Below are 26,206 nucleotides of genomic sequence, written 5' to 3' on the forward strand. Positions count from 1 at the left end.
CAATGAATACGATTTGAGCTAAAACAAACTTGTTATATAGTAACCCAAATACATGTTTTGACTTCGTAATGAAGTCCCAATCCTCTCTATGTGTGGTCAATCTTATTTCAATTTCACAGTCCTACTTTTGGTAATCTCATTTCTAAAAATTAGCACTTCCGGTTACCTTTGGCGGCTACTTCGAAGCAAATGTCAAATTTGTTGTTCAAACCATCACTGTTATGTGTTTCCGTTGCTTTTTTGGTTGATGGTTCGGATATAGTTTGTTTTACACGACTGGTTTGTTAACGAAGTGCTTGTTTAATCAATTTCGATGTGATCGACGTTAGCGTTGCACCATAAACACAACCGGTATGTTTTCCCGCATATATGCATGTCCATGCTTGTCATTATTAAATATGGCATTGTTATACGAAATGTATAAGCACAATAATATTTTTAAACCTCAAGTTAGTTACATTACAATGTCATGATTTGTCACTCTAACTTGTTGGTATAAATGCCATTGCTGTCAGCATGAAATACATCGTAATTTATTACAGTCAGGAATCATTTTTGTAATGTTAGTAAACAAATAGTCGAAACATCCGTCTTCGGACATCATACGTTTTCGGACGACCTTTTTTTATCGCGATTACTCAAGCTGGGTTGGGGTGCTGGAGCATCATCCAGACATTGTCAATACTCAGATGGTGGCTTGTTTAAAGAGAAACTCGTCTTTTATAATGGGTGCGGGGTAAAACGGCACTTCAGCAAAACGGCACCGATTTCTTGGGTGAAAACAGCACCTCATTTGGCGAAAACGGCTACTATTTCTTATGCGAATACAGCTCCTCTATTTTTAATAACGATAAGAACAATTTATGTAGTTGTATATATGCTTTATTGACATGCCCTATTATATTATGTTGCAGTAGTGGCAGTGTTTCCCTTCCTTAGAGGTGTCATCCAACTGTGTGACCACACTAACTGTGATCTGACAGCACCATATTATGCCTTTTAAATACAGTTTCAGCTTGACACAGAGTTAGTTTGAGTAAAGATACTTAAAACTTCAAAGCAAGGGATGTTTTCACAATAAGTTTAGTTGCGCCTCCCAATCAGAGTCTGCGAGTAAATTGGAGTAGGGGCTAATTTCTAATATAACTTTGTTTTAACATTTCACAATTATTTGTGTTTGCAAGTGACCATGTGAAATGTGATTTCATTTATTTCAGTACCAAAGTAAAAAAGAAATATGGTGCCGTCTTGGCCTGGCAATAGTAACCGTTTTTGCTTTAGGCAAAGTGACCTTTGTGCCAATTGGTGCCCTTTTTCGCTCGGTGACTTTTCGCTGAGGTGACGTTTTAGCTGTAACCCTTTTATAAGTGAATGAGGTGTTTTACAGTTGTACATGTGATAAGAGGGAAACTATAATGTTTCTTAAGCATCCGGAAACCCATAATAAAGGGATACGTAACTTCATCTAGCCTCTCACATTGCTTGTTCAGTTAAATTCAATTAGTGACGGAAATAATTTTGTCATGATAGAGTTAACAGCATTTCCAATTTGGCACAAAGTAACCATTGACATCAAAGTGCATTTTGTGGATATACTTTTATTTCCATTTATACATATAAGGTGTTTTCAATGCGCTGCCCTGTCACAATATTTTGAAGGAGGTTGCATGATCCCATTGAGGTCATCACATGCGTTTGTGCTACTGACAAATTTTCCAAGGATCAACATCATATGACAATAGTCAAAGTCAGTAGTAACAGTATAAGCTACACCTAACACTGTTGAACTCTCCTATCACAGGTTGGTCATGCAGTTTATCGTTGCAGCTTACTATAGTGCTAATTTGTTCATGTTTCAACTCTCTCAGATCCGGTAAGACTCTTTGATCTTTAGGGTCAGAGTAGGTTACCCCAAACTCTCCTTAGCCCTTGGACCCCTTTCTGATCAAGCACACATTTACGATCAAACATCCCTTCATGATCCTTGGGGTTGGGCAAAACTTGCCAATCAGACACCCTTTTTTGATCCTTAGGGTTAGTTTGTGAGGTAGTGAATGGGTTAGCCATCTCTTTTAACTAATTGATTAATGCATATGAGTGTTCTTTTGCGTAGAAAATGGCTACTGTGCCTACGCATAACGGTTCACAATCGGATGCTGATTTGTTGACCTATTCTACCCCGGGTCTTCACAGGTCCTTTAGCCTCTAGAAATCCCTAAATCAGGTATAGAATTCACCTGGAAAGTCTACTAGCCCGAATAGTGATAACATATAGGAACATCCCCAAAATGTTCAAAATTCTACCAGCCCTTAGCATGCATACCTTTAACATAAGCTAAACTGGCAAGGACTGGCAGGCTGATGCTAATTTCTATCCTTGGTTTATTAAACAAATTAATCCCATGTAGATCTGGTTTGGAATTGGTCTTCAGGAACCCATGGTTTTTTTTTAAAAAGGCGAATAATGAGATAAGGTAGTCATACTTGCTGACTCGGTTGATGCATGTCATTGTATCCCAATTGCATAGTTTTTTTGTCATGAGGTCAATCATTGGATTGTTTGGTCGCTGTCATATAGCTAGAATATTGCCGAGTACTGCATTAAACAACAAACTTAAACATATGCATCACTTTTGATCAACACTCTGTAACTGTTTCAGAGATGGAGTTTGACACATCAGTTTTGATGCGTCAGGCTGCTCCACCATCAGTTGATTCAAGTGGCCCTCTGAGCAAGCGACAAATTCTCTTTACGAACTGGCTTCTACTCGGACTTGATGTTCCAACACAGCAGAGGACTTACAGCATTCCTTTCAACAAGTGAGTGCTCATGTCCTCATTCATCAGTTCAAATCTTAGCAAGGAAGTAATGATACATGCAGGGTTTTATATGACCCAGAAATGTACGTCCATTACACACAAATGTATAGCATGGACGCTCTGTGTGTGTGTGTGTGTGTGTGTGTGTGTGTGTGTGTGTGTGTGTGTGTGTGTACATAAATGTATAGCATGAATGCTCTGTGTGTGTGTGTGTACATAAATGTATAGCATGAATGCTCTGTGTGTGTGTGTGTGTACATAAATGTACAGCATGAACGCTCTGTGTGTGTGTGTGTGTGTGTGTGTGTGTACATAAATGTATAGCATGGACGCTCTGTGTGTGTGTGTGTGTGTATATAAATGTATAGCATGGACGCTCTGTGTGTGTGTGTGTGTGTGTGTACATAAATGTATAGCATGGACGCTCTGTGTGTGTGTGTGTGTACATAAATGTATAGCATGGAAGCTCTGTGTCTGTGTGTGTGTGTGTGTGTGTGTACATAAATGTATAGCATGGACGCTCTGGATGTGTGTGTGTGTGTACATAAATGTATAGCATGAACGCTCTGTGTGTGTGTGTGTGTGTGTGTGTGTATACATAATTGTATACCATGAATGCTCTGTGTGTGTGTGTGTGTGTGTGTACATAAATGTATAGCATGAACGCTCTGTGTGTGTGTGTGTGTGTGTGTGTAGACAAATGTATAGCATGAACGCTCTGTGTGTGTGTGTGTGTGTGTAGGGGGGTTCACTCTCTGGACACCCAGTGTTGTAGGTCAAGGTAAAACCCTTTCCATGTGTATTGATGCACCAATTCACTAAATACATGCAATAGTTTCACAAAATAATATGCACATGTATCCAGGTAAAATCAGTGGAAAAAACAAACATAACCATGTGATAACCAGTGTTAGTGCTACTATAGCTGATTTACTTATGTAATATATTTACGGAACTATCAGAGATAAAGCAGATTTTATCTATGCTCATATCATACATCTCATGGACATGTCATCTAGTTTCCAAACCTCTCAATTCATTCACTCTCTATGTCACTCATGACATAATCAGTGATAATGCTATATGTATTGCAGTACAGTTTTACCTCACAATACCTGTAACCCCAAATTTACCAGATAGATACCACCTGACAGTGGTAGAGCGTCTGCCTGGAGAGCGGAAGGTCCTGGGTTCGATCCCCGGCTGCGTCATACCAAAAGACGTTAAAAGATGGTACTTGTTGTTACCCTGTCTGGCGCTCGGCAGTAAGGGGCTAAAACAAGGACTGGTCGGCTCGGAGTCAGTATACTGTGTCTGACTGGGGTATTCATGTTAAAGTGCAGCATGGTATCTCAGTGAGCTAGCACTATAAATCGGCATCAGTCCGGACTAGTACAAGCAGCCACAGAAACATACACACGAACATGCACGTCGCTATATAAGTGCAATAATCTTGGACGTGACGTTAAACCCCTCTTCACCTTTGAAGTGAGGTGAACTGGGGTTTAACGTCGCATTCAAGATTATTGCACAGCGATGTGTGCGCTTCATGCCATGTTTATAGCGCTAACCCTGCCACAGTTTAAGGTGGATACCCCATTTGGACACTCTATGCTGACTCAGAGCTAACCAGTCCTTGTTTTATCCGTTAATGCTGAGCGCCATTAAGACCCAGTCGTCTCTTGATTTTGAACACTGCCTTTAGAAGGGCACCATCAAAGGTTATGTCTGACCATGAATGTCCGTTGAATATTTGATATCGAGTCAAATAAGATATCTTGGCCACATATTATTTTATCATGCATCCATGTATGTTAATGTCCAGATGCATCATAATGAACTAGAATAGCATGATAAACAGTGTACTATTTATTTGAACATCATTATATTATTTGTTATATTTAATGTGTTTATTATTCTTTGAAAAGGGACATGTTCAACTTACCAAACAAGGCTGGTGCGGAGGCTATCTTACACTTCCTATTTGATAGGCTCAACCCTGTCATGTGTAAGGAAGAGTTCAGGTAATAACTGCCACAGTAAGCCATCTTTAATGTGGACTTTCTTGTTTGTTTTAATGTAGATTCTTACACCGTTATGATATCAAGCTGGAGTGAGGTGGTTACTGTGGTTACTGTGTTGGGCCATCATGCCAAGGGACCCGTGAAGATCCGGGGTAGAATTGGTCTTCAGCAAGCCATAAAAGGCGACTATGCTTGTCGTAAGAGCCGACTAACGGGACCGGGTGGTCAGGGTCTCTGACTTAGATGATGCATGTCATCATATCCCAATAGTTTGGACCGATGCTCATGATGTCAATCACTGGATTGTCTGGTCCAGACTCAGTTATTTACGAACTGCTGTCATATAGCTGGAATATGGCCGAAGGCGGCGTTAAACAAAAAACAATCAAACAAACAAAAACAACATTATGCCAAAGACCTGGTTTCATTCCCCACTTGGGTATAAATTGTCAAGCCTATTTCTGGTATTCCCGTCATGATATGTTTAGAATATTGCCTTAAGCAGAGTAAAATCCTCCTAACAAGTTCTGAAAATATCCGTGTAGAGACTTATCTATATGTTGTCAACCTTTTGACTCATTTGTCTATCTGCTATAATGTGAACAATAGGGTCATTATAAAACTCTTCGTTGATCTCACGCCGAAGACCCGGGGTCAATTCCCGACATGGGTACATTGTGTGAAGCCCATTTTTGGCTCCCCCGCCGTGAAATTGCTGGAATATTGCTAAAAGCGGCGTAAAACCATACTCACTCACTGATTATAAAACTTAGTTTCTATTCAATAAAAGTTTGTTTGACAGACAAGTTGTCTAGTAGTGATATATTCTGTTGACAGCTTCGTCTTGTTTTCATGTGTCTTGGTTTACATTTCCAAAATTACATCTCTTTTTGAATTCGAGAGATTGAAATATATTGCTACCACATGCAAGATTGCTAATGAAAACAGTTGTATATGTATGTGTCAGTGATCAGTTTACATGGGCATGTCATATCGTAATGCAATGATGTATGTTCCAGAGATTGCTGGCGTGTCAGTGACAAGAAGACTGAAGCCATGTTCTACAGAGTGTGTAACAAGTGGCTGAAAAACATTCAAAAGGTGTGTAAAGCCCTTACTCGATTCCATGGTAGCATATTTACATGGTTGCTTGATTCCGTGGTTACTTGATTCCACAGTAGCATATGTACATGGTTACATGATTCCATGGTAGCATATTTACATGGTTACTTGATTGCATGGTTACTTGATTCCATGGTTACTTGATTCCATGGTTACTTGATTACATGTTTCCTTAAATCCATGGTTACTTGATTCCATGCTTTCTGGATTACATGCTCTGCAGTAATGACAGCTCCTGTGAAAATAACAAATAATTGCAAACATTTTTCTCTTGTGACTAAGTATGATCAATGGAATGGAGGAAACACGACAACATGCAAATCAGAGACCTGTTTCACAAAGCAATCATAGCGCTATGACTGTCATAAGTCAAGGAATTACAGTGGTGGTAACTGTAACCTTGCTTTGTGAAACTGGTTCTAGAGTGTTTATTTAGTGCTAAAACTACCAGGATAGTTGGTCCCATTGGTACTGGGTGGTCACACATGGTTCTCAGTATGTAGGGGGCACGGGTGGCCCAGTCGTCTAAGGTGCCGCGATTCGCTGTGCAGAGTTGCGTCCCTTGGGCATGCCAGAAACCTATGATTGTGGGTTCGAATCCCGGTTCGCCCCGATTATGTTTCTAGGTTTGTCAGCACCATACCCGTGCTCGTGGGTTTCACCGAAGTGGTAAACGTCTGAGACCTGCATCACTTCAGGCTTTCCTCAAACATTAAGCTGACACGCCGTGATATAACTGGAATACTGTTAAAAGCGGCGTTAAACCCAACTCACTCACTCACTCACTCTCAGTATGTGTTTTGATGATTGTCCACCTGGAGAAACGCATGGTGGGCATTCTGAAAACCACATTCACTCTGGCATCTGACATGATATATCCTTTCCACACGGTGATACCGAGCTTATAGAAGTCTTCCTGAGATTCATGCTTTCTCACAACTTTTAGAGCCTGAGATGGGTGACATTGCAGAAAGTTTGTTTGTTTTTTGTTTTTTAAAACCCTTTTTGCAACTCCCACCCACCACCCTACCCCCTCCCTCTCTTTGATCCTGTGTGCTAGAGTGAAGAATATCTGTCCTTGTGACCTTACTTACCAACAAGATAGATGCAGGTATACAAGAATACTCAATGCTTCTGGCCAAGGGCAACAATTTTGGAGGCCAGCTGGAAGCTGGATTGGATCAATCATTAGCAAACAATCCAGACGAAATCAGGGCACTGGCGTTTACACACAAGTGCTCTGTCTCTGACTTAATCAAATGAAGCTTTCAGTAAACTGATTCCATCTCATCATCCAGTTGTTGATGTCCATCCTCAACCCAGATGACCATGAAGTCATGTACAGTTCGAGTGCTCCACATCTATCTCGAGACTGGGCAGCCACTTCGGCGCCCACAAGAGACTCTTCATCCCACTTTCTACGGAAGCCACAACAAAAGCCTCCCATACCTGTCTTCTTTTGGCTCCGTTCGACTATACTTCAGCAATTACACCCTGTCCACCCTCACATTGAAAACACACATAGGGTTCTCTAAGGATATGTGGTTGTTGTGGCTGCTGTATAATACACTGAAATATAACATGTCCTCCGCTTGTGTCTTTGATCAGGAGGAGCCCGACTCTCGCCTGCCCCGCATCAATGCATCCCTGTTTATGTCTCCCGGAGGAGAAAGGTTCTATCAGCTGCTCTTCAGTTTCACCAGTTATGTCATGCAGCAGGTCATCAAGCGTGACTGTGGTAAGTTGCATCCATATCCAAATGACTATGCCTGGAGAGTGGAAGGGTGGTGTTTCTATACCCGTTGTTACCCTGCCTTGCATTTGTCTTTTTGGGGGGAAATAAACATGGGCTGGTCAGCTTGGGAGTCAGTCTCTGTGGGATATCCATGTTAAACTGCGGGATGGTATCTCAGTGGGTCATCTGATTGGCTAAATAACTCATGTGTCCTTCATCATGTCATCCATTGTTTCTTCAGACGTGAAGCAGCGGGACAAGCTGACCTGTCCTCAGTTATCCTCCCACAACAAGCATCTGAGTGATGTCATGTACCGCATGATGCAGTGTGGGGTCGTGCAGCGCAGAGAGAAGTTCTTAGAACAGGTGGAGAGAACCATCTCTGTCAGTGATGAGTGGAGAGAAACAGCCAGGTGAGTGGAGAGAACACAGACAGAATAGTGATGAGTGGAGAGAGATAGCTGGATGAGTGGAGAGAAGACAGCTAGAATAGTGATGAGTGGAGAGAGAGACAGCTAGAACAGTGATGATTGGGGAGAGATAGCTGGATGAGTGGAGAGAAACAGCCAGATGAGAGACAGCTAGAATAGTGATGTTTGGAAAGAGATAACTGAATGATTGGAGAGAAAGAGAGTTAAATAGTGATGAGTGGAGAGAGAGACAGCTAGAACAGTGATGGATGGAGATAGACACAGCTAGAATAGTGATGTGTGGAAAGAGATAGCTTGATGGGTGGAGAGAGAGAGACTAGTAATGGGTGGAGAAAAAGAAAGCTGAAATAGTGATCAGTGGAAAGAGAGGTACAGCTTTTACAGTGAAGAGTGGAGAGAGATAGCTGGATGAGTGGAGAGAAATAGCTAGGTGAGTGGAAAGAGAGACAGCTAGAAAAGTGATGATTGGAGAGAGATAGCTGGATGAGTGGAAAGAGAGACAGCTAGAAAAGTGATGATTGGAGAGAGATAGCTGGATGAGTGGAAAGAGAGACAGCTAGAAAAGTGATGATTGGAGAGAGATAGCTGGATGAGTGGAGAGAGATAGCTAGGTGAGTGGAGAGAGAGACAGCTAGAAAAGTGATGATTGGAGAGAGATAGCTGGATGAGTGGAAAGAGAGACAGCTAGAAAAGTGATGATTGAAGAGAGATAGCTAGGTGAGTGGAATGAGACAACTCAGTGAGTGGGACAGCTTGATGAGTAGAGAGAGTGGCGAGGGAAGCTAGATGGGTGATGAGTAGAGAGAGTGGCGAGGGAAGCTAGATGGGTGATGAGTAGAGAGAGTGGAGAGGGAAGCTAGATGGGTGATGAGTAGAGAGAGTGGCAAGGGAAGCTAGATGGGTGATGAGTAGAGAGAGTGGCGAGTGAAGCTAGATGGGTGATGAGTAGAGAGAGTGGCGAGGGAAGCTAGATGGGGGATGAGTGGAGAGAGTGGCGAGGGAAGCTAGATGGGTGATGAGTAGAGAGAGTGGCGAGGGAAGGTAGATGGGTGATGAGTAGAGAGAGTGGCGAGGGAAGCTAGATGGGTGATGAGTAGAGAGAGTGGCGAGGGAAGCTAGATGGGTGATGAGTAGAGAGAGTGGCGAGGGAAGCTAGATGGGGGATGAGTAGAGAGAGTGGCGAGGGAAGCTAGATGGGTGATGAGTAGAGAGAGTGGTGAGGGAAGCTAGATGGGTGATGAGTAGAGAGAGTGGCGAGGGAAGCTAGATGGGTGATGAGTAGAGAGAGTGTCGAGAGAAGCTAGATGGGGGATGAGTAGAGAGAGTGGCGAGGGAGCTAGATGGGTGATGAGTAGAGAGAGTGGCGAGGGAAGCTAGATGGGGGATGAGTAGAGAGAGTGGCGAGGGAAGCTAGATGGGTGATGAGTAGAGAGAGTGGCTAGGGGGAAGCTAGATGGGGGATGAGTAGAGAGAGTGGCGAGGGAAGCTAGATGGGTGATGAGTAGAGAGAGTGGCGAGGGAAGCTAGATGGGTGATGAGTAGAGAGAGTGGCGAGGGAGCTAGATGGGTGATGAGTAGAGAGAGTGGCGAGGGAAGCTAGATGGGTGATGAGTAGAGAGAGTGGCGAGGGAAGCTAGATGGGTGATGAGTAGAGAGAGTGGCGAGGGAAGCTAGATGGGTGATGAGTAGAGAGATTGGCGAGGGAAGCTAGATGGGGGATGAGTAGAGAGAGTGGCGAGGGAAGCTAGATGGGTGATGAGTAGAGAGATAGGCGAGGGAAGCTAGATGGGTGATGAGTAGAGAGAGTGGCTAGGGAAGCTAGATGGGGGATGAGTAGAGAGAGTGGCGAGGGAAGCTAGATGGGTGATGAGTAGAGAGAGAGGCGAGGGAAGCTAGATGGGTGATGAGTAGAGAGAGTGGCGAGGGAAGCTAGATAGGGGATGAGTAGAGAGAGTGGCGAGGGAGCTAGATGGGTGATGAGTAGAGAGAGTGGCGAGGGAAGCTAGATGGGTGATGAGTAGAGAGAGTGGCGAGGGAAGCTAGATGGGTTATGAGTAGAGAGAGCGGCGAGGGAAGCTAGATGGGTGATGAGTAGAGAGAGTGGCGAGGGAAGCTAGATGGGTGATGAGTAGAGAGAGTGGCGAGGGAAGCTAGATGGGTGATGAGTAGAGAGAGTGGCGAGGGAAGCTGGATGGGGGATGAGTAGAGAGAGTGGCGAGGGAAGCTAGATGGGTGATGAGTAGAGAGAGTGGCGAGGGAAGCTAGATGGGTGATGAGTAGAGAGAGTGGCGAGGGAAGCTAGATGGGTGATGAGTAGAGAGAGTGGCGAGGGAAGCTAGATGGGTGATGAGTAGAGAGAGTGGCGAGGGAAGCTAGATGGGGGATGAGTAGAGAGAGTGGAGAGAAAAGCTAGATGGGGGATGAGTAGAGAGAGACAGCTTGTTGTGAGAGAGGGACAGCTAGGTCAGTTTAGAGTGCCAGTTGACCCACACCTGTCAAACAACAGTGCAGCATTACATGGCCTCACACTATCCTGCAGTGAGCTTGTGAGGGAGAACCGCCGCCTGTCCAAGAGTATCCGAGAACTGGAGCATCAGTTGAGGGAGGAGACACAGAGGGCACATGAGAAGGGCCTGGCTCGCGGCAGGTAGGTCAGAACGCTTTATTTTGAAATGATCTCACGTAGCTCAAAGTAGGAATAACATGTGAATCTGAATATATATCGGAACACTTGGCCTGTTATTATATTCTTATTAACAGATGTCTGTGTATTGCATTTTGTAGTCATGGTAGCTTAAACATGTTCAAAATCCTTCAAAATGGAGGGGATGACAAATAATAAAAAAGATCTATATGTTATTTTATTTGAACTTCCTGGCTTCAATCCATAGTCTGGTTGTAACAATGCTCTCAGGCACATCTACCTGACTGGCAGCGACTATGTTAAACTTGCTTTGCTTTAGATGTAAAGATGTATGATTGTTCTGCTGCTGGAGTGCACCTGGAGTAATTTCTGTTTCAGTCCAATGCCTTCCAAGAGAAAATCCTTCACCTCGGAGCATGATCATACTCCACATGTCATCAGAAGAGCCCAGAGAGTACAAAAGGTGGGTTAGCTGACTCATAACTTTGCCTGGTGGTGAAGCAGCTTATTCACGTACATTAGATGCTGATTTGTAAGGAACTTGTCCTTATTTAGAATACCTGTGAAGATCTGGTCTTCTGCAACCCATGCTTGCCGTAAAAGGCGACTATGCTTGTCATAAGAGGCAACTAACAGGATCTGGTGGTAAGGCTTGTTAACTTGGTTGATGCATGTCATCGTATCCCATTTGCATGGATCGATGCTCATGATGTCAATCACTGGATTGTCTGTTCCAGACTCTATTATTTACAGACCGCTGTCATATAGCTGGGACATTGCTGAGTGTGGCGTTAAGCAATAAAGAAACAAATCATTTAGGGAAAAACAAACAAATGACAAGGAATTATTGATGATCTGCCTCATGTGAATATAAATAATTTGTGTAAACATAGAGTCAATATCTTGAAATGAGTCTTATGCTTTTGATGTCCTAAAGATTTGTGAGGCAATTAAATTTACAAGTGCTCCAAATGCTCACTGGTGACTGTTTATTGCTAAATGTGGCATAAAATCCAACTGACCTGTTTTGTTCGTTCAGTATTGAAAGTACAGTGAAATCAGTCTAAACCGGACTCGTCCAGATTTCTGTCAAAGCCTGACCTTACATACAATCCAGAATTTAATTTGTTATTTATCATCAGGAAAAAATCTGTTAAATATGACTTCCTACTTTTCGGATTCCAATGAATAATTTAATTGGGACTCCCTAAGCCAGATTAACTTTTCACACAACTAAAAATGTCCATGGCTTGGCAGTATTGTAGCTTTGATGATGGAATAAATATATGTCTCTCTGCGTTTAATATATGACTATATATTATCACAGGCTCTATATTATCATGGTATAGGGAAATTTTGTAATCCACACCCCCTGTCAACTGTTTATTTTTGCAATTCTAAGCACGATGTTTAATCGTTTGATCGAATACAGGACAATATGTCACGTCTACTTGTAAGTATACACGTTTTATGTTTATGATAGTTTCTGGAATAATTTTGAAGTGGAATTACCCCCACCACCATTCGAAATTAATTAGAAAAGAACCCATTTGTTTTGACAAAGGCCCTTGACTCAACCTAGGTCGTATGCATACTCATTATGCATACCGTAATCCAAAACAGGAAGTGATGTAAAGCACATATTCCATACATATCATTCCATAAAATAGCCATACCGCAATAATCGAGAGTTGCCTGCCCTTGAGTGGCTAATGACAGGTACTTTGTTTACCGAAGTCACTAAAGAAAATCAGCATCGAGCAATCCTAATTGATGTATCATTTTTAATGCCATTTTTAATTGGTTGGTAAGCATGGTAAGCGTGCACCATTATGATACATTTTAAATTAACTACCGCTATAATATAGTGTACTATCCTACAGCGGAGTCAAATGAGTCACACATAATTTGTTCATGTGTCTTCAACCTTGAGGCTTTATATTGTGGGAGACAGTGGGGGACTCAACACTTGCCAGAATCTGATTTCTGTCTCATTTGGATTGCTGTCTAAACAAGACTTAATCTTAGCCACCTCAGAAATCCGGTTTAGAATGATTCCGAAGTATATGTTCAAGTTCAGATCTTTGAATTATTAGTTTACCCTCCACTGAAACCAATGCTGTTGTTGTAAACAAGGTAAAAGCTTATGTGTTATACTTCACTCCTTTTCAGGCACGAGATAAGTGGAAGAAATTGGAGGCATTTTGTAACTTTGAGACTCGAGAACGGCAGGTGATTGAGTCAATCCTGGACCGAACTGTGCAGAAATATCACATTGATGCTGCAGACATCAGTGTCAAGGTGCCCGATCTCCTGTTGAGGGAGTGTGAAAATGAAATCTTGAAGGTATGTAGAACATTGTACATTTACTATGTTGTGGTAATGGTTGTCTGTGACAGACGTGGCTGATCTTACTTTTCGCTTGAGTCAATAAACTGTGTTGTCATGCTCGTCACATGATCAGTATTGACCTGGCACGTGATGAATATTGACTCGTCGGCTAGAAAACAAGATGGCGTCTAGTATACCAACATTTTACAGTTCGGAGCTAAGTTACTGTAATGAAACAGAGGATGGTTTAAAGGTTTTATAAACTTTGAAGTGAATTTTGGTAAAAGAAAACAATTGCTAATTCTTGACGAGGTCAATATGCGAAAACAAGGACCCTTGGACCCGGCTTCAAAATCAGCTAGTTAGAATGTTCTTCCTGTGCAGTTGTTTTTCAGATCTTCATGCAGAGAGGTATGGTATCAAGTAAAAGATCTGATTGGAAATGGATTGGAAATGTCCTATCATTTAAATAAACTAGTAACTAATAATCTGTTTTCATGCTAACCCACTACTCACTGACTGATACCTGGTCGTTTCAGCGCCATGTTGATAATACCTACCAGGGAGGTCGTCTCAATCTCCTTAGCCTCATACAGCTGTGGAACCTCTCCCTGCATCTCTACATAGAGAGATTTCATCAAGGTGAGGATACACTTCCAGTTCTACAAAGTGAAAAAAGACTGTTTCATGCTTCATTTGCAACTCCCACATGCAGCTCCTGCATGCAACCCCAACATGCAACCCTCACATGCAACCCCAACATGCAACCCTCACATGCAACCCCAACATGCAACCTCACATACAACCCCATCATACAACCCCAACATGCAGCTCCCGCATGCAACCCCAACATGCAACTCCCTCATGCAACCCTCACATGCAACCCCAACATGCAACCCCAACATGCAACCCCCACATACAACCCCATCATGCAATCACAAATGTTACCCCACATGCAGTTCCCACGTGCAACCCTCACATGCATCCCTCACATGCAACCCCAACATGCAACCCCCGTGGGATTTCTTAGGCAGTATAGGTCCCTTGTACCTACTGCTTGTTGTTAGAGCTGACTTAAATGAGTATCTAATGGTTACAATATGTGATCTGTCTGTATGTCATACCCTGTTAGAAAGGATCGTTGTTCATGCTATCAACCACTGGTTTGTCTGACCCAGGCCTAATTACTCACAGTCTCCATGATATGAATAAATATACCATATTCGACGTAATAAGCCCCCAGGGCGCTCTCAAAATTAGAAATAGGGGGCTCTTATTAAAATATTATTTGTTGAAAGATCGTAAATTTCTAGGTTTATGTACCTGAAATGATGCAAAAAAAAGTCTGTACATATCATACACGACAGATATATTTTTCCAGAATTTAATTGCCCCTAATTAAGGGTGCATATATCCCACAAGTGCGTATTATACACGAATAAATAAGTCTTGTGTACACTGATCAATCGGAAGAGGTGCTAATTGGGATTGTTCACTAACCAATATATTAGCAAATATCACCATGGGCGCTTATTAGAGCGGGACACTTATTACGTCAAATACGGTATGTAATCTCAATCATGTCAAGCCTTTGGCCTGCCAGCCTTCCTCAGGTACAATCTTTTCCTTCAGTTACAGCCGTGGTTGAGTTAGCATTTCCAGTGATGTAGTGCTAAACCCAAAGAGTTGAGCTTGAGATTATATTCTTTTACTTATTTGAAATCCATCATGGGAATGAACACAAAAGATTTGCCATGATATGGTGCAATATATTCAGGATCAACTCACTCATTCATTCACTCATTTTATTTGCTTTGTATGAATGAGCCTGAATAATATAGGGTTTTTTTAAGTCAGATTTTGCCTTTAATTTTAGTGTAGATGTAGATGCTATTAAACATTGTTAACACTGGTTGAAAAGACTGGTGTTGATGTCTTTAGATTTTATGTTGTATGAGAAAATGTATGGCCATGTGGAATTTTCTGTGGAGAAGATTGAACCATTCTTTTATTTGCTGTTGCAGTGGGTGTTCCTAGTTTAGAGACGGAATCCAGTCACTTGACAGCTGCAGTCCACACACATCAGGCCCAAACTGCCAACGCTAATGCCTTCCAGTAAGTAGAATTCTCTTGCCCAGAGAGCCTTTATTTTCCCCCGCCCAACAAAGTTGGTGGGGGATATAGAAACGGGCTGCGTCCGTCCGTCCGTCACGTTTTGTTTCCGGAACATAACTCATAAAACTTTGCAGGTCTGTCAGGTACATGCTGAACTGGTGCCTTTTGCTATTTAGAAATTTTAGAAATTTTTATTTTTTACGTTTCATGGCAACAAGATGTACTTCGGTTCCAAACTCTTCTTTTATTTTACAATTTCCATGACAAGTCCACCTCGGTTAAAAAAGGTTAGGGTTTGTTTAGATTTAATTATGTCATAAATTCTGCAACAGGGGCGGGGGATATAGCCACGTTAGTGGCAAACTCTTGTTGATATAGGGGGGAACCGGCACTGTGGTGTACTAGATTGAGCATCAGCCTGGAGAGTGGAAGGTCGGTGGTTCAATCTTGGACGCTCATACCAAAAAGGGGGTAAAACAAGGACTGTGAAAATGTACAAGGTCACTGTAAGGTATGAAAAAGGGCAACAGCTATGACAGCAAAAACAGATTTCCCTCAACAAGCCCCTTTTTTTTAGATCAGTGGAACAGAAGAGCTTGATAACATAATTAAAGGTGCAACATGCTTCTTCTATTACAGGAAAATGTTATCTGAAGATTTTTTGCCACTCCTGAAGCAGTCTGTCTCTCGTCTCCGTGAGAAGCTTGAGGCAGACACCAGTTACCTGACAGATACACCGCAGTCAGGACGCACCAAGGTAATCACACATTCAGGCTAGTCCACTAGATTGATACTACTACCGGTAAATAATGCTGTGGACATGAAATAATCCAATGATGTTCGTCCTCTTTGACTAGCAGCATTTGAGGACCAAACTTCTGAACCAGTTCTCAATGCTTCAATATTGCTACAAATTGGAACGGAATAGAACTGAACATGGAGGTTTTTTTGTCTCTTCAAGCAGGACAAGCTACAAATTCTGCGGACTAGTTAAATAAGATTTCCACTAGTCTTGATAAGATTTCTACTTGGTCCTCAGTATTTTTATACCCCCAACCTATGGATTCATCTCAAACTTAGTACATATAATCTGTGTCATATGGAGGGGTGCAGTCAAAAGAAAAAAAATGTTTTTATTAATTTTCCATTTTTTTATGAATTTTTCAAACCCTAACCCTATCCTAGCTATTTAATTTGAAACTACTGACACACTAGGCGGGTCGGGGGTATTAGTGAGCCACGCTCACTTTTGCCCTTGTTGAACTTATCCTATCTTATACTATGCGTTTCTTCCCCCTTCTTTCGATCCTCATCTTCCTGAGGCAAGAGAGTTGACTGACTATAAAAGTCCAGTTTCCACCCTTGCCAAACCAGGCTGGTATTATGGAGTTACATTTTGGCTGGACTGACGAGTCTATGCATAGACCAATCAATGAAATCAAAATCCAGTTCGTAATCTGTCATGCAGATTTCTGTCCATTGCAGAATTTGCAAAGCATGTGCACCACCAACTCGATATCAACAGATATTTTCCAAATCTTTTTATGTTTTTAATCAAGGTGCTCACGTGATTTGATGCACTTCGTGATGTAATTTCCGTTTTATCACAACCCTATTCTATCAATTATCGATCAGATCGTCTTGACTGGGCGCCGACATTTTGTTTGAAGCAAATGCAAGTGATATGAGGGGTGGAATCTGATTGGTCCATCGGAGAGGCATAGAAGGGACATAACTCGTAATAGCTTATGGTGGTGCTACGGTCGAGCTCAGGAATTCCAGCCTAGTTCGGCAAGGGTGGAAACTGGACTTTTAAAGACAGTGAACTCTCTTGCCTCGGGAAGATGTTCAATCTTATGTGGAAACATGCTTGAACAAAGTTTCCAGCTTCTTTCATATTTGTTGTAAAAGCCAACTAAAGTGGGGATTGGGTGGTCAGGCTCTGTGATTTGGCTGTTTCTATTTTTACCTATATAGCTTGGGACGTTTAATCATGCTAATCATGTTGTGGTTATTATTTACAGGCTACCTAGATTTTACCAAAATATTGCTTACTGTGATCATAATGGCCAAACAAAATTCTGACAGCTATGTCTGTTGACTATTTTCTCACTCTTTCTGGACATGTCAGGACGGTATCTTCATCCTCTGAATTACAACTGAAGATGATAATGACAATACCTTGCTTGTTTCAGTCGGTTGGCCTTGGGCTGTTTTCATCAACACCCCCATTATCCTTCACCCCCAAGGATGAGGACCCTGTCCCCCCACAGTCTGCTCTGCACATCACCCCACAACACGATGCAGGTAAACATAGCATTGCCTCCACTACATGTTCATGTGGAGGAGTTCTTATCTGATAATGTAGGCCTCATGAACTAGAAGTTGGCTTACACTTTGTGTATATTCCTTCATGTGCAGTGAGGGGCGGTCGGGTAGCCTAGTGGATAGAGCGTTCACTCGTCACACCGAAGACCCGGGTTCGATTCCCGATATGGGTACAATGTGTGAAGCCCATTTCTGGTGTCCCCCGCCGTGATATTGCTGGAATATTGCTAAAAGCGGCGTAAAACCATACTCATTCATGTGCAGTGATGTGGGGATTCTGTGTTTGAATTAATTGCCAGAAACCAATGCTGGTCATAAGAGGATTGTTTGATAAGCACTTGGTTAATAGTGTGTCATTGTACCCTGACGGTGTGGATTGTTGCTCACAATGTCACTTAAAAGTCTGGTCCAGATTATTTACAGGCCCCTTCATACAGCTGGAATATTGCTGTGTGCGGTGTTAACAAACAAACTCTTACATAAGTGTACATACATTGTCTATATTTAAAGTGATGATATGCAGTGTTTGAAATAAGCACCTGCATGTAGGCCCGTGGCAGGCAGAGTTTGTGTCTGGCTGTAGTTTCAAATTTGTATGGGTCCTTATGGCCTGTAGTAAATTTACGTGTCAATTTATTTGTCACGATAAGCTGCAGTTTTTTAATGAAGGCCTGAAGAGTTTAGTCTTAAGTCTGTGGGTCCTGATGGCAGCCTTCTATTTGGTATTATTTCAAAGATTGATTATATGCTTTGAGAAGGATTTTGATTTTGATTACTCCTACACATTTACTTTATGGGATATATGTAGATTTATCATTGTGTATGAATTATGATAATGTTATGTTCTCATGGTTATGTCCATTGTAAACAGATTAGAATGCTGAGATTTTGGTGAATGGATCATTTCTGAGCCATTTATGTGATTAAGAAAAGGATGATTTGGAAAACTTGTTGATTCTCATAAGTATGAAGTTATGTGTCTGTGAAGTTACATGTTATCACAAAGGAATTCTTAGCTTATGATTCTGTTTGTAACTTCAGTGATGACTCCAGAAGCTGCCGATTGCATTGCTAGCACCGTGACCAAGTCGGCCCGCAATGTGGCCAAGACACTTTTCCAGGGCAGCCCTGTGTATGCTCCCAAGATGGCGATGCAGGGGAGACAACCCTTCTCTGACAGGTAGAGTGGTATTGCCAGAGCTTTATGAAGCAATGTCACGTACATGACTATCGAAGACGGATAGATATTTGGTTATCTTTTCTTTTGGATCTTTCTCTTGGCAAGATGGACCTGTGCTCACTTTCACAAAGCAATCTTAGCGGTAAGACTACTATAAGTCTGTGTTAAGTATGGGAGTAATAGTGATCTTAGCAATGAGATTGCTTATTGCAAGTTGGCCCAGATCTGACTCTTTGCTTTGTGGACTTATTTTGTTGCTATTGTTGTTAATGCCAGACAATAACCAAAACCAACCGCTGTAGACACTTTGCTTCTTATATTCTTCCTCAGCTTTACACCATTCACACACAAACAACCTGTCACGCCGGCCGGCACATGCTCACTCCCTTTCTCACAACACGAGATTTTCCCAGCAGCCCCACTTCCGACATGTGCAGTGGGACCAGTTAGCAGACGATATATCAACAATTGTTACTTTATGAGCTTAGGGAGCCAGTTTGCTGCATGTTCTTACACAGTACAACACTGATGCTGATCATTGTTAAATGTGTACCACCTCCTGGAGAGCGAAAGGCCTGTGCTTCCCCAACCACATCATGCCTACGTTCAAAGATGGCACATGTTGTTACCCTGTCTGGCGCTCAGTATTAAGACGGTTAAGGACTGATCACCTAGAGTCAGTATGCTGTGACTGAGTAGGGTATTCATGTTCCACTGTAGAATGGTATTTCAGTGGACGAGCACTCTAAAACATGCACTAGTGCAGACTAGTACAAACACAGACATGTGCACACATGGCTACATAGGGCAGTAATCTTGACCTTGATGTGAAACCTTATTTCCCCTCACCACACCTTTATGTTATAATGATAGCGTATTAAAAGACTACAAGAATGATACATGCATTGTAATAATGTCTGATTGAAGAAACATTTAGTTACTGGTTTTGTAGTAGATGCATCAAAAGTGGTTTATCAGTTTATACCTCAGACCAAAATTTGATTCCCCACTTCAGAAGACTGTGTCAAGCCCCGTCACCTGTCATGACAATACCAAACTCACCTATTTATTCAGTTTTGTTTAGTTTCAGAATTGACACAAGTAAAATTCCTCAGCCTAAGCAGATTAAGAAGGATAGACCCACAAGCAGTAGGACACCCTCTAAAGCAAGGGAGCACCTTTATCAGCCGTCTGTTCAGGTAAGTAGCATGTCATCTGAACAATAGAGTGGATAGTCTGAATTGTAGAGTGGATGATCTGAATGGTAGAGTGGATGCTCTGAATGGTATTGCGGATGCTCTGAATGGTAGAGTGGATGGTCTGATTGGTAGAGGGGTCAGTCTGAATGGTAGAGTTCATGGTCTAAATGGTAGAGACATGGCCTGAATGGTAGAACGGATGGTCTGAATGGTAGAGTGGATGGTCTGAATGGTAGAGTGGATGGTCTGAATGGTAGAGTGGATGGTCTGAACACTGAAGGGACGGTCTGAACATTAAAGGGGATGGTCCGAAACAGTGAAGGACTGAACAGTAATGGGAATGGTCTGAACAGAAGAGGGGATGGTCTGAAAGGTGAAGGGCATGATCTCAAACAGGGATGGTCTGAATAGTAGAATGGATGGTCTGAACAGTAGATGGGAAGGTTTGAACATCAGAGGGGATGGTCTGAATGGTAGAGGGGATGGTCTGAACAGTAGAATGGATGGTCTGAACAGTAGATGGAAAGGTTTGAACATCAGAGGGGATGGTCTGAATGGTAGAGGGGATGGTCTGAACAGCAGAAGGGAGGATCTGAACAATGAATTGAAGATGTGACAATGTTTATTTGTTTATCTATGATCCCCTTTCTAATATATACTAAGAACAACCATTTGGCAAATGTCATGTCAAGAATGACCCGAAGTTGACCCTGAGAAATGTTAACTTTTCAGACTCCAGACACCAGCCTACGAGCCCCTCACATCTCCCTCCTGACAGATCCTGTCTCCGATGTCATGTCTTCAAGTACTTCAGATCGCTCCAACACACTCACAGAATCACAGATGGGTCCTGGCACCCCACGTAGTGTCTCAGGAGTTCGAGACTCCTGGAATGGTGTTGTGGGGCGAAATAACAACACACTCACAGAATCACAGATAGGTCCTGGCACCCCACGTAGTGTCTCGGGAGTTCGAGACTCCTGGAATGGTGTTGTGGGGCGAAATAACAACACACTCACAGAATCACAGATAGGTCCTGGCACCCCACGTAATGTCTCGGGAGTTCGAGAAACATGGAATGGTGGTATGGAGAATAAGAACGAGACTCTCACAGAATCACAGATGGGACCTGGCACACCACGTAGTGTCAGTGGAGTTCGAAACTCACAATATGGTGGTGTGTTAAACAAAGAGCCTTTCCTCACAACACACCCGAGGGGCACAAATGTGGATGAGTTTGTGGATGAAGTAAGTCATTTCTCACTTTTCCTGTTATGTTATAGAGGGTGGTGGGGAAGCCAAGTGGAAAAATCATCTCGTCATGCCAAAGACCAAGGTTCGATTCCCCACATGGGTACAATGTGTGAAGCCCATTTCTGGTGACCCCCACCATGATATTGATGGATTATTGCTAAAAGGGACATAAAACAAGAATAACATCCGAACACCATAGCGATAGAATTGAGAATGAGGGTGCTGGATATGTCAGGTGATCAGGTCGCTGGGGTCGTGTCGCATGGGATTTTAGTGGTGCATGAACCATGATCACAGTGGTGCTTTGGTAATGTGTTTGGGTGAGTGGTGTTTTTGAAGCTGGAAACTTTGTTCTATGACGTTTCCAAACCAAGATCGAGGAATTAGAGGAAATGCATAGTGTGAGATAGGATAAGTATATAAATATACAATTTATCTGAAAATTTACAACTCACTTACTGTTAGGTGATAGAGGTGATGTGTTAAAATGGCATCCAGTGTTTTGAAAAAGGGGAGTGCTTCAGGTTTGCTCCAATATTATTTGAATTTTGGGGATCCCCTTAATCTTTACCTTTAAACATTAGGACTGTGACATGGACCATTTGACTTTCATGTTTAATTTGGAGCACTGGTATCGCTCACACAACTGATATCTGTCTACTGCTGTCCTCAGATTGTGTCTCACATGCTGGATCTAGAGGACCTTGAGGACACTGAGAACTGTCCCCAACTCAACTATGCCCAGAGGCTGCAGGACCAGACACGATCAGTCCTCCGCAGCCCTTTCTCCCAGGCCCATCCTCAAGCTGTTGTCAGGGATGAAGTGGACCTAAATTCCAGCAACATCAACCACAAGCTACTTGAAGCGGAGGCACAGCAGGACCAAGGTTTCAGTAAAGGACAAAATGTTTCCTCTCGAGACGCTGTTAGCAAGAGTCTGGACAGAGAAGAATATTTCAGAAATTCGAGTTTTGAAAGAGGTTCTGAAAAAACAATAGAAAAGTTGTCATGTAGTTTTGTGGGAGGTGGCTTAAAACTGCCCGAGTCATCTTCATCTGTTCCTCCACAGCGTAGTCCTGAGAAGCAGCAGGACCCGGATGCGTTCCGGTATCCAGACTTACCATATGTCTTCGTTAAGAATGGTCCCCCAATTCCAACGTCACAACATAAACCCCATCATGCTGTGAACAGGAGTGCAGATACTGAGGTGTTTAGACATCCTGACATACCTGAAGACGTTTCTCCCGAGATTGATCCACATGGAAGCCAGAGGCCTCGGAAAGTTGTCCACTCCCCAGCTGATAAGAGTCATCTCGGTCTTCCAACCTTTCCAAACTCTAGTTCGTTAGAAGATTTGCATCGAACCGCACAAGATGTGTCGAATCTGTCGGAGGATCTTGCGAAGTCTGTGTATCTTGAAAATAAGGCAGGGGTGTCTAGGCAGACAACGGAGCAGGAGGCCGTGTCAGGGACAACAGTCACATCTCTATCCCACAGCGTTGCAGAATCTGCTCACCAGTCAGACATTCCATTGTCACCGAGGCAGAATACAAGTGAGTAGACTTTCCATACCCAAGCGTTGTAAGATCAGTTGCAACAGTGATGTAGCCTAGTGGTATTATAGTTGTCTCTTTTTCCAAAGACCGAGGTATATTCCCTATATGCATGATATGACTACAATGTGCGCCCATTCTTGTTGTGCCCTGCTGTGATATGGTTGGGACTATTTTGTGCTGCCATTGTGAAATCATATTCACTCGCTGCTCTTCAAAAATCAATTTCTTTTTCAACTACCAGTACTAATGTCTCAAGGGGATAAACATATAATAACAAGTAGTCAGACACACATATCATTTTAATGGAATGCTTTCACTCATGTGAGCAAGACGTTTATCTTATTACCTTATCAGTACTGAAAAAAAGAGTAACAAAATATAAGACTACCAATGAATTGCAATTGTTTGCCCTACGATAGTACTTCATGAAATAGGAATATAGAAATGCCAATAGTATTGTCGATAGTATGCATAACAATCGATAGTTTCAAAAGTTGCGCTGAGTTATAAATATAACATAAATTATGCGAATTTGAAACCTGCCTGTGTGTTGGTTGGCTTGGATCATGATGGATTACGAGAACTTCAGCTTAGAGTTACTTCCCTTTGGTTTGAGTTGTGACAAGGAGGCAAATGGCTGACTTTGAGATTGTCAGCAATATTTTATTCATTTCCATCACATTGATTAATATAATTATCAAGCCTTATTGTTGGTTTCATACTATCACAATACTATGGCAATACTGTTGTGTGCTGATATTGTAATACATCGCAATAGTGAAAACAAGAAGTTGCAGTCCCCCAGTAGTCACCCCTAGTTCTGACATACTGTCTGCTTTGCATGTCTGTATTATTGCCTGTGCTTGCAGTCCAGTCCCCGGAACGGAAGCTGGGGAGCCACCTTGAGACGGAGATCCGGCGGTTGTGGCGGCAGTCCCTGGACGGGGAGACGCTTCCGGGTTCGCCGCACCTGGAGCGGCCAGCATCTTCTCCACGGATGACCACTTCCCTGGATCTCAATGTCAACAGATCTGCCAAGGCCAAGAAGTCAGCCAGAGGTAGGATACAATATCCTTCATGCACTGTGTACATGTACAGTCAAACTGGAGAGTCCTGAGGGTAATGTTCCCTCTGAAGTTGTCCGGATTAACAAGTCATAAGGAACATCACATAAGTAACAACACATATAAGCTTTCCCCGAAGTAATCGCCCAGAAAGCAGGATATCTAGATGGACAAGGTTTCACTTTATACAACTATGTCATGACCATTTCTTGTGACAAACAGAAGATAATATGAATAATTTACCTTCCAGAAAATGTATTATGGACCACATCTGGTATAAATTATACACACACAAGGCAAAAAAAAATAATAGTCTTGGTTCTAAGGCTCTGTCCACATCATCTTAGAAAAATATTCCACATCTCCAGCACACTACCCAGTAAAATGCTACGATATTTAAGAACATGATTTTGTGAAACTTTGTTGCATACTAGCTTCAACAACAACACACAAAAACACCGCCCGCCCACACAATATTTTCAAAAACCGTATCCTGAGAACCAATTCTTTTATATTTTTAAGCCCAAGTTGCAGTTTAAACGCAAAGATTGTAGGAAATGAGTGAGAGCGGGAAGGAATTTAAACTACAGCTGCCAATATGACAAGCATATCTTGCTGAAAACATGGAAACAAGAAAAAAGTGGTTAATACTTATATTGTATACTAGATATAGTAAACTGACTGATGGGGATATGAACCAGATGTTGCTGATCTTGCTACTTGTTGGGGGACGATATTGAATGCTGCTATTTCTCCTTGTCGATCAAGATATTCCTGTTTGTGTTCACTTTTTGATAAAGCTAGTTGAAAAATTGCATGTTATTGTCGTCAATCCTTGTCATTCTGTGTCAATTCTTGTTATTCAGAGGGTCCACATCACCAGTCAAACGGATTCAGTGGAACGTTGTTCCAGGATGATGAGGAGTTCACCACTCTTGACGATCTCACAGCAGATATTTTACTGTCACCAGAAGCACTGGAGGAAGAAGAGGAAGAAGACATCCCAGTAAAGTCATCCATAGTACAACCCAAAGGCTCTTCAACGCATATTGTTGATGACCTTTTTCACACCAAGACACCTCAAATTCCACGTTTTAGGTCAAAATATATGTCTTTACAGGAGAGTCCATTTTCCCAAACAACAGAGAAAGTCAATACAAGTTCTTCATTGGATCCAACTTCCAGGTTTGACACTGATGCTTTGTCTCCATGGATGTCTCAGACCATGCCCGTGTTCAGCAAGGGTGTTCTTAATACTTCCCGACCCGGAACATCATTTCAGGTCGGTGATGCTGACTCAAGTCAGGTCAGGTCGGTGTTTGATGACACTGAGGATGCGCAAGATGAAGATGCTACTCCAGACAGGTTTCAATCATTGGATGAATCTTTCGCTCCCTTGAGCGAAGGTCTACAGCTTCAGGGCAAGTCTCCTTTCAAGTCAGTTCAAGACCAGAACAGAATAAGCAGTGAGCCCACTCATGATGAGATCATGGCACGGTTTCATCAGTTCAAGAAGAGTGTGCTTCAGGACAAGAACGAGGGGCAGAGAACTCTTGAACCCGAACTGCTTCAGTCGACCTCCAGCTCTGACGAGAGACTGATGTCGGCTTTAGAACAGAAGTACATCACAGGACTGAACACGTCGTGGTCCCTACTTGATGATGAAACTCTGGATGACATCAACTGTCTTCAAGACATTTAGTGCATGTTTTGTTAATGTATGTTTTTAATGATGCCAAAAAGATAAACGTTACCCATGAGAGTTAAAAGATTGAGTGTAACAGCATTTTCCGATATTTATGTATGCGCACGTCAGCCATGCTCAATGCTGATTGGTCAGTTTAAGCGATATGTCACATTGCTGCTTTGTTGAGAACACAACAAATTGACTTTTGTGAAGTTCCTCTGTTGGCTTGACATTACTATTGTTTTTCTTCATTTTCTTTTTTAAAATGATAATAAGTAATACAGTGAATAACCTCAAAAGTCAGAATTAGAGATTCTTTGCCCCTCATGAATGCTGAAAGTACTTTGCTAATGGCTTAGGGCTTACTTTATTGATGCATATCCATGAAGGTCCGGGTAAGAATTGGTCTTCAACAACCCATGCTTGTCGTAAGAGCGACTTATGGGATCGGGTGGTCAGGTTCACTGATTTGGTTGATGCATGTCATTGTGTCCCAATTGCGTGGATGGATGCTCATGATAACAATGACTTGATTGTTTGGTCCAGACTTGATTGTTTACAGACTGTCGTCATGTAGCTGGAATGTTGCTGAGTGTGGCATTAAACAACAAACATTCATTCAACAATCATTGAAGCACTTTGTACAGCTGGTCCATAATCTCTTGTATTTTATTTGTTATTCTACACTTTTCCTCCAGTTCTTAAGATCATACTAA

The 26,206-nt window shown here is 42.3% G+C and overlaps 1 protein-coding gene across 2 annotated transcripts; it reads left to right on the forward strand.

The window, feature by feature from the left end:
- Positions 1-172: 172 nt before the first annotated feature.
- On the forward strand, positions 173-25,643 carry LOC139465738 (uncharacterized). 2 transcript variants are annotated; one of them, XM_071247574.1, is made up of 19 exons: positions 173-351; positions 2,661-2,820; positions 4,749-4,844; positions 5,864-5,945; positions 7,575-7,704; positions 7,943-8,114; positions 10,672-10,779; positions 11,155-11,239; positions 12,949-13,122; positions 13,647-13,749; positions 15,132-15,222; positions 15,862-15,979; positions 17,418-17,529; positions 18,592-18,730; positions 19,815-19,929; positions 20,662-21,177; positions 21,857-22,736; positions 23,609-23,797; positions 24,670-25,643. In XM_071247574.1, exons 2-19 carry the CDS (start codon positions 2,663-2,665, stop codon positions 25,503-25,505), a joined length of 4,104 nt encoding a protein of 1,367 aa, XP_071103675.1. In that variant the 5' UTR covers positions 173-351; positions 2,661-2,662; the 3' UTR covers positions 25,506-25,643. The 2 variants fall into 2 exon arrangements, with proteins under 2 accessions (XP_071103675.1, XP_071103684.1); XM_071247583.1 differs by lacking the exon at positions 173-351 and having other exon boundaries at positions 2,705-2,820; positions 5,866-5,945.
- Positions 25,644-26,206: the final 563 nt, after the last annotated feature.

This window comes from Haliotis cracherodii, unplaced genomic scaffold, assembly GCF_022045235.1.
Source record: "Haliotis cracherodii isolate W230 unplaced genomic scaffold, xgHalCrac1.p SCAF_1, whole genome shotgun sequence".
In the NCBI taxonomy this organism is placed as follows: domain Eukaryota; kingdom Metazoa; phylum Mollusca; class Gastropoda; order Lepetellida; family Haliotidae; genus Haliotis; species Haliotis cracherodii.